A 14,425-nucleotide genomic window follows, 5' to 3' on the forward strand; every position below is an offset into this window, starting at 1 on the left:
AAATAAGCAATATTTATTTCAATGTATTTAATCTTAATGTTATGCACATGTAACGTAAGTCTTATTTATGGAGAAAAAATAATATATTATAAAAAAAATGTGTCATTTAGAATCAAAATATCTACTTCATCAACTTCAGTGAACATGTATTTTTTTTAAATTTATAAATGTAAAAATTGCATTTGAATTAACTACTTTGTATATTTAAATAAAGATGTACAACAAAAAACAGCCCCAACCAACCCCTTATCCACCCCTCCCCTAAAACGGCTAAATAGTCAAAAAAAAATTAATAAAAATACACAACTTGTTAAACTAATGAAAAAAAACTTTGAAACCTTGATTAAGTATAGGGAAAACTTTGAAACTTTAATTAACTATAGTAAGAAATTTGGAACTTTGATTTACTATAGTGAAAACTTTGAACTTTGATTTACTATAGTAAAAACTTTTGAACTTTGATTTACTATCGTAAAAACTTTGGAACTTTGATTTACTATAGTTAAAACTTTGGAACTTTGATTTACTATTGTGAAACTTTGGAACTATGATTTACTATAGTAAAAACTTTGGAACTTTGATTTACTATAGTAAAAACTTTGGAACTTTGATTTACTATAGTTAAAACTTTGGAACTTTGATTTACTATAGTAAAGACTTTGGAACTTTGATTTACTATAGTTAACTATAGTAAACTATAGTTAACTATAGTTTACTATAGTATTTTTTTGTTAGGGAAATTTCAATAAAACTTGTACTCATGTAGACTGCTATAAATCTATTTAAAGGCGTTGATTTTGATGAACGGTGTCGCAATGGTTATTGTAAAAGAATTTTTGTTAAATTCTTTAAAAAAACGCTACTAATATTTTCCATAGTTTTGATCTGATTTCAAAACGCTTTGGTACACTTGTAAAATACACTAAGATACTGTATTCTATGTTTTAGCCTTTTTTTTTTTAATTTCTGGTTCAACATTGCGCAGTGATTCCCTGTGAAATCAGTCAATGTAGAAGGTTGAACATGCTTTGTGCTTTTGCATTTCCTTTTCGAGCAGCCCCTCCATATAAGAATTTTAAAAGATATGAAGAACTCTTATATTAACTAAAGGTTATTCTCAATTTTGACCCTATAAGGAAATTCTTGTAATATTCTTGAGGTCAATTTATGACTAAAGGATAACATATATGCTTATGATGAAGGAGAATGTAAAGCAGATAAATACCTGCCTTGCTAACAATGCGGTACTGTAGATCACCAAATTGTTGTGACACTTTATTTTCGCGACATAGTTATTTGATATTTATATGCGAGAAAAAAATTTCATGAATTGTGCTTATTTCTATATACGTATAAACTTATTTGAAAGAAAATATACGAAAATAAATTTTTCCCGAGCAGAGTGTCTCGCGTAATGACGCAAAAATAAAGTTTTCGCGAACAAAAATGATTTATAGTATTTCATTACAAAAATTACAACATGAAAGAATTTTATGATACTTACTCTCATTGCAAAGTGTTCCCTGAAAACCCTCTTTACATCCATCCATACATTCTCCATAAACCCTATTACAGGTTTTATTTTTATGACAATTTCCACTGCAGAGTTCTACACAATCTGCACCATATGTACCAAAATCACATTCTGCAAAATAAAAAAATCATGATCATACATACATCCGAGTAACCGAGTACCAATTTTAGTATTCGATACTCGGACGTTCGATCGAGTACCGGGTACTCGTTGACATCCCTAAGATAGAGAGAGAGAGAGAGAGAAGAAAGAGAGAGTACCCACTATCCATGAGACAACTGTGCAATCCAGCACACTGGACTTTCCGACTTCATATTTTATTCCCAAACTTTTCCTTATAATTCATATCCATTAAAGCACTGCATATCCTGACCACTGTATCTTCCTAATTCTGGCTTTTTTATTTATTTATTTATTCATTTTTTTTTTTTTTTTTTTTGGGGGGGGGGGGGGTTGAACAAAACTCGATAATTACCTTATTATTTCACCTGGGTAATCCGACATAATTACGCGGGTGTACAGTGCTTAGTTCCTAGCCAGATAACATGAATGTTCGTTTTGTTCACAAGATTGGTCTACTTAGAGAATAATTAATTACGTGAACAAGTTTGAAAGTGTTTATGTAATATGTAAGCAATAATTGAAAAAGTTTTTGAATTTAAAAATTAGTCAATCAGTGATCTTTTTTTTGTTATGAATTTTTTTCTGGCATTTACAAAATAGCATCCATGCGACAGGAAAAAAAAAGAGTACATGCTATTTAGAACGCCTTTACCTTACAAAATGAATAAAAAAAGATTTGCACGAAATTAAAACCAAACATGCAGTCAGAGTCCTTCATAAAGGCATATCGCGAAAAAAAGACTTCTTCCAGAAGCAAAATAAATAAATAAATAAATAAAAAAATAAAAAAAATAAAATAAAAATAAACCATCTCTTTAACTTTTGCCATTAAATTTTAAAATATTACGTCTGCTTCATTAAAATTCAATCGCAACCACAATGTTATAGAGTTACGTCTCATTTGTTTGATATAAATGGAGAAAAAACGCACGTGCAGTAGAACGAAATGTAGTGTAGAAAGAAAATAATACTACTTTGTAGAGAAGGAAGATGAAATACATGTATTTACTTTTATATCTACAGTCAGTAGGTAAATATCTCGAAATATGGTGTCCCGATAGGGCCATTTGCAAAAATGTAACAATGCGCCACCATGAAGGCGCTAAGAGACACCGCACTAGCGCGTTGTTCACAACATGCCAAGTGTTGTTATTATTGCATTGTTGCACTTTTAAAAGTGACAACGCGCTAGCGCAAAGTGACAACAGGCCGATGCGCTAATACACAACACGCCGTCATGCTAACACAACTTTACACAACTCGCCGTCGTGCTAACACATAATACATTGTGTAAAGTTGTATTTGCGTGTTTTGTATTGGCGAAACAGCGTGTTGCGTAAAGTTGCAAATTTTTTGACTTGCCTAGATGGCCGAGCTGTCTAGCGCGCTGTTCCTGTACTGCTGGGAGAAGGATTCCGTAGGTCGATAGTGGGTATCCTGATACAAGTGAATTTCTTTTGTGCTTTCTACATTTATATTTCTTCACTTAGGGCAATTATGTTAGTTTAAGAGTTATTGTAAAATGTGCCTTATAAAAAAATTAAATTTCATTACAAAGCGTATCTGTAACGATCCTCTAATAAAACTAATGTCCAAATAACTGTATCTTACTTCCATTCTCAATGACCGTGTCGTGTGTAGGGCGGCGCCGCAAGAGTTCCATCGACATCGAAAGCAAGTTTTTGACTTGCCTAGATGGCAGAGAGGGCTAGCGCGCTGTTCCTGTACTACTAGGAGACAGATTCCGTAGGTCGAGAGTTCAAACCCAGATTGGAGCGGAAGTGGGTATCCTTATACCAGTGAATTTCTTTGGGCTTATATATATATATATATATATATATATATATATATATATATATATATATATATATATATATATATATATATATATATATATATATATATATAGATTAATGACTTGCCTAGATAGCCGAGCGGTCTAGCCCGCTGTTCCTGTACTGCTAGGACACAGATTCCGTAGGTCGAGAGTTCAACCCCGGGATGGGGCGGAAGTTGGTACCCTTATAAAAATGAATTTCTTTGTGCTTTCTATATTAATATTTCTTCACTTAGGGCAGTTATGTTAGTTTAAGAGTTGTTGTAAAATGTGCTTTATAAATAAAAATTAATTTCATTACAACGTGTATTGGTAACGATCCTCTAATAAAACCAATGTCAAAATAATTGTATCTCACTTCCATTCTTAATGACCGTGTAGTGTAGAGCAGCGCCGCGAGAATTCCATCGGCATCGAAAGCAAGTTTTTTGACTTCCCTAGATAGCCGAGCGGTCTAGCGCTCTGTTCCTGTACTGCTAGGAGACAGATTCCGTAGGTCGAGTGTTCAACCCCGGGCTGGGGCGGAAGTGGGTATCCTTATAAAAGTGAATTTCTTTGTGCTTTCTATATTAATATTTCTTCACTTAGGGCAGTTATGTTAGTTTAAGAGTTGAAGTAAAATGTGCTTAATATATATATATATATATATATATATATATATATATATATATATATATATATATATATATATATATATATATATATATATATATATATATATATATATATATACACATCAGAAAACACTCTTCTGCCATTTATATTTAGTTTTTGAAAACCGCTTGATAAATCATTCAGTATTATAATTATTTTAACGATGAAGTAAAAAAAAAAACCGTGGAGACTTCCTTAAAAAGTGGTTTTAATTGCTACAGTTGTAAAGCTTTAACTTTCTATACAGACTGTTCTCATATAGATGTTGATGAAAACAAAATATATGATTTTTGTACTCTTAGTGATTGGGATAGACTACCCCGTTCTATAAGTGAGATATAATACAAAGATTCCATTTTCACACCATCTTCCCAAGTCTGATCCACTTTGCTTCATATAAACCCTTGACCGAATATACTATGTTTGACGGGGTTTACTATCGCTCCATCTAATGAGATTACACAATTTGAACTCTACTGACCTCTGCTATTGACCAATCAGAGTTAGCGAATTAAACAGAGAATGGTAAACAATATTGGAAGTCGGAAATAAATTCAATATAACTTTTACTTAAAAGCTGAGACAATCCTTTAACTGGGTTATTTAATTGAAAAAAAGCTTACGTTGGGACTTAAAATGGCGTGTTTTTCTGTTTACGATTTAGTTTCAGGTAAAGTAAAACAATGTTTTTGATTGGTTCATGCAAACTTGTATAAGGCCAATCAGAAAGCGCATTTCTAATCCCGTCAAAATACTAGTGTCCAATAGCTAATTGCTCTTAAATAACAAGTCTTTTTTAAGGGGGTAGACGATGTTATCAATTGAATTCAAGCTTAAAACACCACCAGATTTTAAAATACCCATGGCTATGGATAAATGACCATTGATTGTTTTTTTCTGTATGTTAAATCATGTAAAATTAAACATATGAGATTGATGAAGTACATTTTTAGTTGTAATCTCTTCTGAAAATTAACATTTTCGCTGTTTTTTTTTTTTTTTTTTTTTTTTTTTTTTGTCTTTTAACATACATTCTCCCGTGAAACAACAAATAAGCTATGGTCTGAGTTTGTTAAATAACAATTCATAATACCTGTAAAAAGGAGTTATTATTACACGGGGGGGGGGGGTAAAAAAAAGAAATAAGTGTATATTCACGACAAAATGTGTTTATTACCTTTTTCACATTTAGAGCCTCTATAACCCGGTGCACATCCGTCATCGCAATCCCCGCTTTCTTTGTTACAATACTCCTGCTTCGCACAGTTTCTGCTACAATTCCTTTTACAATTTTCTCCGTATGTCCCATAACTACAGGCTGTCAAATAAAAATATTTTCTCATCCCCCACTTTTGTCTTAAAGTGATGAACAAAGTTTTTAATCAAAATTCATTTTTGAAATTTTATTGTGACATGACCCGGCGAGTTTTTCTTTGAAGTCAGCTGTAAAATAACTGCGATACAGAATACTCCCCCCCCCCCCACAACCACCACCAATAGGGGAAATATTTATAAAATTCAATACCTCCATTCTATTACTATTTCATGCTTATTGCCTAGATAAAGCCAATGATATCCAGGTCCTAACAAGTCATTCTGGTTTGTGTTAGATTCTCATGTATACCTTACTTTCATTGCAATAATAACCCATCCATCCTGATAGACACCCCTCACAATATCCAGTCACGTGATTACAAGAAATATTTCTGCATCGGGCTGGGCATGTTCTCTTGCATTCACCTCCATAATATCCAGATGGACAAGCTTAAAGAGATATTTATTGCATAAACTAACTTTTAAACATAATATCAAAAAATAATTGTTCAATCACAGTTTGCTTTCCTTTCTATAACATTTGCTTTCCCTGTGTTCAAAGTCCCGTTTGTGCTTTGTGTTTTCTTGTTTCTTGTTTCTATTTTCATCGCTCTCCGACCATTTGTTTTATTTTTTAAGTAAAGTGTGTTCCATCACTGTTACTTGCGGCTCATGTGGGACAGTAGAGGGTTTCCAAGATTGATCGAGAACGACATTTTCTCTGGATCATAATGGTCTTATTTATATTTATTGGGCAAATCAATGCAAAAGGCAAATAGCACAAGGATTTATTTTCTTAAAACAAGGCACTTTTCCATATCTTTATTTGTATTGAGTCTTAAGCATCTCATCTTATTTTAAAAACACACATGCAAAAAAATAATTACAGAAAGAGCAAATGGCACAAAATGTAATTTAAAGCTACATTTTACCTTCAAGGCACTTTTTCCCAATCCAGCCGTCAGTACATCCTGCACAAGTACCATTATTTATGTAACACCTTCTTTCTTGGCAATTTGTAGGACACGTTTCATTGCAGAGACTTCCATAAACATCATCTCTTTCACAACCTTTAAAAATATGTATTTCTCTTTAAAAATGTCATAAGGCTAAATATTAACTGCCAAAATAAAGTATTATCTTTGTAATTAATTTGAAGATCTAGTGAGTGATTTTGCTTCCACTCACTGAACGAAAACATAAGGAGAACTGCATGAAATTACCTTGTACGATTACTTCGCAGAGTTCTGTGGACGTTTCTCTCTGATTTCCCGGATACGTCACACCAGGAACTCTTTCGTTGTAGAAAATTACATATCGACCAAACGAAACACATATATGAGTGACGTTAAGATCAGGTAAATCCGGTCCTGTATGATTGTAACACACATAAGCCTCTTGTAAAAGACTGAAATCTGTACTGTTAGAGATGTAGAGTTTGTATCCATACATACGCTCTCTCTGTCGTTGTTCTATATAGCAATGAATGAGGTAAGTGTAAGGAGAATTTTAACATACAATGATTTTAGTGAGTTAAAGATATGGTAGAGAACTCCGCAATTCAGCCAACTGAAAGATGACTGAAAGACTACTGAAAAGTGACTGAATGACAGAGCTCTGCCATTCAGTCACCATTCCAGACCTTTCGGTGACCATTCAGTTGACTGAAAGCCGGGGTTTCATCCTGTGGATAGGATAAGCAGATAATCCTTCAGACAATAAAGATTTTTAAGAAATACAATTTCATTCATATTTGTCTGCCTTTCAATTTATATATCCACAAGATTTCTAAAAAGAAAACTGTTGATAGATAGATTTCAATGAATCTTATAAAAGGCCTGTTTAAGGATTTCTTTACAGGTTTGTAATAGAATATATGCCTATTAAGGTTTGTTTTATACCATATTCATATATTTTATAAATTTTTTAATAAACATTTTTTCGTAGATATTTTTGGCAAAAAAAAAAAAAGAAGTATAAATTTATTTTTAAGAAAATCAAGCTGCTGAAATAATTGTCCTTATATATTCATAGTTTCATGGTAAAAAATCACATTGCAGAAAGGAAATGTAAATTGTGTATAAGGTACATAGCTAAAAATGCTTGAAAAAGATTTAGTAGAGGGGCTGTTTTATCTTTGGAAACTTTTTTTTTAAATCATCTACCTTTTAACAGGTCTATTTCTTTCTCTGACGATCTTTTGGGACAGGACACTCACTGCTCCTCTGCTCTCTCAAGTTAAAAAAAGACTCCACACAAATATTTCAGATAAATAAAAAACCTAAATCTTGACTTTAAACGAGGCTGTTGAAATCCCTGAAACATCAACTTATCAGTGAGTAGTCTGCCTCGCTTTAAAAATTCACCGTACTCAGAGCAAGCTCTTGAGTAGCGAATAAGTTGGGAGATATGAAATATGAAGATAATGAACAGTATTCGATCTCGAAAGTCCAATGAAATGATAGAAATTTGGAGCAGAGCAAACACGGACTTCATAACTTAGAGGTGGTATCAGGTGCCATGGAGGAGTGAGCTATTCCCCTGCCGACAGGTCACACCTGCCATGTGCTCCTTGTCATGATCGGGAAACAAAAACCAAAAAATCCGTAGACAGTTCAGTGTATAAATAATTGCCTAACAATTAGTATGAAAAACGTCAGTCAGCATTTGACTCAATGATAGGTTGTATGTGCTGACAAGGTCATTGTATCAACCGAAAAACTTGCGAAAAGATGACTTCAAACGAGACTGTTGATATCCTTGTTTCGTCAACTTGTTTGTCAATAGCTTGCCTCGTTTTATAATTTGTTTATAAGTAGAGCATGCTCTTGCGTATCGAATCAACTGAAAGATATAAACCCATATGCAGTTGATAAGGGTATATTGCTACAAAAGAAAGGGAAGTTGACGATTGAAAAGTTAAAGTCATCACGTTTATCATAAAGCTTGGTTGTTAGGTTACCATTAAGGTCTTTTTCTAGTGAAATATCTAAATATGAAACAGATGTGTCAGAATCTGTGGTATCTTTTACTTCAAGCTTACTGGGATATAACAAGTCGACATATGAATGAAAGTAACTATTGTTAATTGATAATAGTCGTCGATTTATCGGAATGTGGAGTTGAAGGCCACATCAAGTGTTTTCTTCTTCTCATTTAGAAGTTTTTGAATAAATTCTGCTTCATATAAATACAAAAATAGGTCTGCTAAAAAGTGGGCGCAATTGGTACACATGGGCATTCCAACAGATTGTTGGAAGACCTGGTCTCCAAAAACTACATCCATGCAGATATTGTCAATCAGAAACTCAATCATCTTTTTAATAATCTTTTTAATCTTTTAATAAACACCATAAGCAGTTGATAGTTGAATATTACTACATAGATAAGGAAAGTTGACGATGGAAAAGCTAAACTCATCTCGTTTGACATACAATTTAGTTGTTAATTGGCCTTTATCGTCTATAGTCAGTATAACATCTAAATATGAAACAGATGTGGCAGACTCTGAGGTGTTTTTTTTTTCAAGTTCACCGGGCTATATCGAGTCGACATACGAATGAATATAACTATTGTTAATTGATAAAACATCGTCGATATTTTTGAAGGCCACAACTACTGTTTTCCTCTTCTCGTGTAGAAGTTTTTGAATAAATTCTGCTTCATAGGAATATAAAAACAAGTCAGTTTATAAAGGAGATAAAATAGTGCACACTGGAATTCCAACAGTTTGTTGGAAAACTTGGTCTCCGAAGACTACATAAATGTTGTCAATGAGGGACTCAAGCATCTTTTTAATATCAACTTCTAAGTACTTGTTTGTACAATCAGAGTGTTTTTTTAACGAAGTAATTGTGCTGATCACAAGATGGGAAAATTTTTGAGTTCCATTTCTATGTAAGAAGCAGTTGTCTTTGATTTATGATTATGATTTATATAATTTTTAAACGATATATATATATATATATATATATATATATATATATATATATATATATATATATATATATATATATATATATTAGGGATGTCAAATCGGTCAATTTTTGATAATCGGTTACTCGGACGTTTTTCCGATCTAGTACCCGGGTACTCGGTAAAAATGTAGATACAAGTATGTTAATTTTCTTGAGCCCCGTTAAATTCCGTTAAACCACAAAGCTGTTTTCATCACGTTTATAAATGTATATAAACATCGATTTCAACGTACAAGGATTTCTAGGGCCACAATAGGTGAGAACAGCTGGGTGATTGGTCACTAATTACTGTATATGCACAGTCACAGGCGATAATGGGTGTTTTACAGGTATAGAAAACTACACGCTGTAATTACCGTATGCATATTTAAGTTAGCTTTTGATAAGTTTTTGATAAAAATTAGTACTTTGAAAGAAGAAAAAATACACATCCGAGTAACCGAGTACCATTTTTAGTATTCGATACTTGGATGTTCGATCGAGTACCCGGGTACTCGTTGACATCCCTAGTGTGTATATATATATATATATATATATATATATATATATATATATATATATATATATATATATATATATATATATATATATATAAATTAATATATATATAAATTAATATATATATATATATATATATATATATATATATATATATATATATATATATATATATATATATATATATATATATATATATATGACTGCCGTCATGAGAAAAGGGCCCTTATCTTTTGACGTCACAATGCGCAGAAAACGACGTTAAAGTTGCGATATTGTAAACACAGAAGTGAGATTTTTTTCCGACTGCGTTTTGTGTTCACGTGTAAAGAGAAAGAAATAAAACTGGATTTCCAGGTGTAGCAAAATATCAAATTAAACGAAATTTATAGGAGACAATTTTAATTAAAAACATTTTTTACTATTTAGAACATTTATTTATTCATTATCATGTTTCTGTGTAAATATTTTACATTACATAACCGCAACGCTACATTGAACACATTGTCAGGTATAAAGCGATTAATAGCGATATCTATATAGAATGCAAAACTACAGATATGTTTTTTTTTTCTGAGCAAGTTGCAAATGCTTATATTTGACTTAGTCATTAATGTATTAATTAGTCTTAATACTAAACAGTAGTTTGTATATAACATTTTTATCTTTTTAAGAGAGAGATAGAGAGAGAACACCCAATGTACAGTACTTATACGAGAAAAAAGTACCTCGTGAAAATGTAGTGAGATATTCCATTGTTTATCATATCGATAAGCACAGTTATAGACTATTAAGTGTGGCGATGTTTTCCAAAAAGGGGAATATAAATAACAAGCAAAAATGTCTCCAACCAAATTAAAAGGACATTAGTTCAAAGTTCAAGAGAATCAAAGTATTAAAGGAGAACTGAACCCCGCTTTGTTTGAAAATATATGTGATATGAGGGATTTGAACCTATTTCAACAATTGAAGCTGTGTGTGTCTGGAAGGGGGGGGGGGGCGACCTTTGAACAAATATTTCCGTACTTAAAATTAACAGGAAGAGAATATTCTTATAGAAAAAAAAAATAAAGGGGGGGGGGGGGCAGTTTCCCTCTCTGCTTTGATTCTATTGGTTACTGGTTAAAGGAAGGTGCTGTGCGTATGTCCCTGGTAAAAATGTAGGTTTCCCAATCGCACAAATAAAATATTACATGTGTATATAGCATGTAAACTTTAACTAAAATATTTTAAAAGCTTTCTTTTATCTTTTTCTACAGTATTGTCGTATTCTAAGAAAGCTCAAATCGAAAAATATTGAACGATGAAATGTCATGATTCCGGAAAGCAATAAACTAATTGCACAAAAGTGCTAATGAATTCAAAAATACTAACTATTTGCTTAAAAAAAAAAAATTTTGAAATAATTATGAAGATGCAAAAGTATAATTTTTTTAAAATAACATTTTCTTTGTCTATTCTGTTTATTTTGTTCCGATGAAAGTCAGCTTGAAATAAATTTGCATTTTGCTTAGGAATTATTTATACAGTTGATGTAAATAAGCCCCCCCCCCCCCCCCCCCCCGAGCATAACTATGTTGAAGAAAATTACGATTACATCGATCGATAGTAATGTTTTTCTTGAAAATATGTATGAACAAAGGAAAATTTTGATTAGGCTGTCAAGAAATTATTTACTTCCGATAAATGACGATATGACGAAATCTTTTGATAGAAAAACGTACTGGTAACAAGTGGTCATGGTTGTCATTCAAAATATGAAAATTTTCAAAATCATCAACCAAATTAATATCAATCGCAAGCTAAACAACGACAATCAAGGAATCTGCATTATGGGAAAGATGAAAATAAGAGCATAGAGGGTATTCATATATGATGACCGTCAAGCGAAAACCAGGCTTAAGTGAAAAATATCACTTTTTCAGATTTTTATGGGTTTAAATAGAGAATTTTCTCCTCTTTCTTTTGATATATAGCTTAACGTTCAGAAACAACGATAATTACATAATAAATCCCCAAGAAACTTGCTTTAAACTCACATTAACGTCACAAGTTTTGGGGGATAACGTCGCATATTATTATGCCGTTACTGTAAATATTTTTAAGAAAACAGGACACGTATTGAATAATAAACCATTTTTTCACCTGATAGATGCAGATATTCAAATATAAAAACTTTCAAAAGCTTAAATTTTATTTTCACAGTTAATAATTTTTAATGGTCATTGAATAGTCATTCAACATTCGTTGATTAATCTGTCGACAGCAGTTACGTTACTCTTCCTGGGCGTCTGGGGAAGGAGCGACGGCGTCCTTGTGCGGGGCCCTGACAAATGGTCTGATGAATTTAAACAAGTATTCACTTCTTTCTCTACTTAATCCAGCTGCCGGAATAACATTTGGAGGTTGGATGGTGTCTAAATCGATCCGCTGTTTTAGCAGTTTTACTTCTGTGCCGGGTGAATCTGGTAATTCTCTGGCTAAGACAATGCCTTAAAAATTAAAAAAAAATTATAGGAGAAAGGTAAATCAAAGAAACTTAATTCAACAAGATCATCACGTAGATTTCTTGAAACGATTAAAGAACTAAGACAACACAATCTGAAGGCGAGTTGGAAGACTAGGCTGCCACCCCCTCCCCCCCATTTTTTCTTGGGGGGGGGGGGGGGTCAACCCAAATACATTATACAAGAAAAGATAATATTAACGTATTAGCATATTGATAATACAGGAACGTATAAACATTCCCTACATGTAAGTGGAAATAAATCAAATATGTTTGCCAATTATACCTGGTTTATCTGCTTGGAAGACAAAGTGTCTATATTTTCTGATGCCCTTGAAAGGAATGAAGTACTCTGAAGTAAATGTCTTCCAGTCGAGCCATTCTCCGTCAGCCCCACCAAATACAATGACTTCATTGGATCTTGCGCTTTTCCTAACCACGGATGCTAATTGCTCTAAAGAGTCAACCTCAGCCCTTCTGTATGATTTTTTGATGTAAGCAAAGCCAGCATCTACCAGGCTTTTGCCATGATAGGGAACTTGGATATGCAAATTTATTTTGGAATGCTTGCCAGTCAGCGTTCTCCACATCAAATATGCAAGCATGAATTTGTTTTTGTTTTCCCCTTAAAAGAGAAATATATGCATTTCAAAAAATAATATGCAAGGGTAATATTTTTGTTCATATTGCGGAATCATCATTGTTCGTTGTTTCATGGATTTCGACATTCGTGGGTCAACCCTTATCCACTAATTATAGTCCCCTTTGTCAACGAGTTACAAGATTACAACCCCACAAACCAATTAGATTTTGATTTTCCCTGATTTGGATTGTCCCTGAACATTGCCCCCAACGAATTCAAATGAATCCATAGTATTTTTAAATTAAAATCTTTATAATTTAATTCTGACCTGAAGCATTATCACAGTGTAAGTGACATTCTTTTTCACCTAGTCCAAAATTCTCAAAACAGTAGTGAAGCATTGAAATCACGCCAATTGCGCCCTTTTTCTCCCAGTGTTGAATCCTCGTCTATAAGGAAGTTAAACTGCTTCCTTATACCTTTGTAAAATGCAATCATTATTGTTAAAATCTCATCTCTTGCATTTGTAACACACTGGTTATATAACTGTCATTATTTAAAAAAGAATATACATGTACATGTATATTTTTTTTAAAGATTTGAAATCGTCTAATGGAAAGAGAAAACATATATTTTTTTTCTAATGCAGCTTATTTCAGAATATCAACCTTTAAAATACATAATGTACTTGAAATTTGTACAGTATATATTGGAACATTTTAATCAGTAATTCAATGAAGGTTAATAACGTGGAACTGTAGTACCTGTCGTTCTGCTTTAACTTCATGCAAGTGTGTACTATGTTGGTCGAGCGCCGCTAACTTTTCGTTTTCCGTCATCGCCGATTGAATGTCATCTTTGTGCTGTTCACAGACAGACACACGTCAGTCTGGGGGGACATAAATTTTATATTGGGACAGCAACTCTGCCAGACTCCTTTAAAGGTTGTAAGTCCAACTGCTGTTTTGTTGTTATCAGTACAAATATCTTTTATATATTTTATACAGAGACTGTTTGCTTTCGCTGCATGGTAGCAGTATGTGCCCTCCAATATTTCTGTTGACTGCTGCCGGCTGGGGCAGGCCATGCTCCTCTGCATAATTGGTAATGAACTGGGCAGCGTCTCTCAAGACATCAAAACTGTATGCATTTCTCGGCCGCTTATGTTTATTGTTGCCCGAGGCTGAAGGCCGAGGGTAACAGTTTCCCAGGTCTTCCCCATTATCGAGGGACAACAGTTTGACTGTTTCCCGAGTTGTCATGAAATAAGTGTTTTATTACCTAACCTACTATACAATTTCTTAAAGTAATGATATCGACATAATAATCAATGGCTTTTAAAATACATTGACAAAAGTTTGTATTATTTTTTAAAACCAAACTAAACAAGTTGAATATT

The 14,425-nt window shown here is 32.8% G+C and overlaps 2 protein-coding genes across 2 annotated transcripts in view; both read right to left on the bottom strand.

Annotated features, from left to right (window-relative positions):
• Nucleotides 1-1,160: 1,160 nt before the first annotated feature.
• Nucleotides 1,161-14,425, bottom strand: part of LOC133196882 (scavenger receptor class F member 1-like) — a 47,664-nt gene continuing 34,399 nt past the window's right edge. Inside the window, exons 2-4 of the mRNA XM_061332730.1 lie at nucleotides 5,326-5,466; nucleotides 1,505-1,645; nucleotides 1,161-1,171 (exon numbers count right to left, since the gene is read on the bottom strand). Of these exons, the coding sequence (XP_061188714.1) occupies nucleotides 1,161-1,171; nucleotides 1,505-1,645; nucleotides 5,326-5,466 (293 nt within the window). The remainder of the gene's footprint in view (nucleotides 1,172-1,504; nucleotides 1,646-5,325; nucleotides 5,467-14,425) is intronic.
• Nucleotides 12,199-13,445, bottom strand: LOC133196475 (uncharacterized). Its single transcript, XM_061332363.1, has 3 exons — nucleotides 13,355-13,445; nucleotides 12,730-13,068; nucleotides 12,199-12,429 (listed from the first exon to the last, which is right to left on the bottom strand). The coding sequence occupies exons 1-3, from the start codon at nucleotides 13,425-13,427 to the stop codon at nucleotides 12,212-12,214; spliced, it is 630 nt and encodes a 209-aa protein (XP_061188347.1). The 5' UTR covers nucleotides 13,428-13,445; the 3' UTR covers nucleotides 12,199-12,211.

This window comes from Saccostrea echinata, unplaced genomic scaffold, assembly GCF_033153115.1.
Source record: "Saccostrea echinata isolate AGI-Se365-2 ecotype Australia unplaced genomic scaffold, CSIRO_AGI_Sech_v1 ptg000030l, whole genome shotgun sequence".
NCBI lineage: Eukaryota > Metazoa > Mollusca > Bivalvia > Ostreida > Ostreidae > Saccostrea > Saccostrea echinata.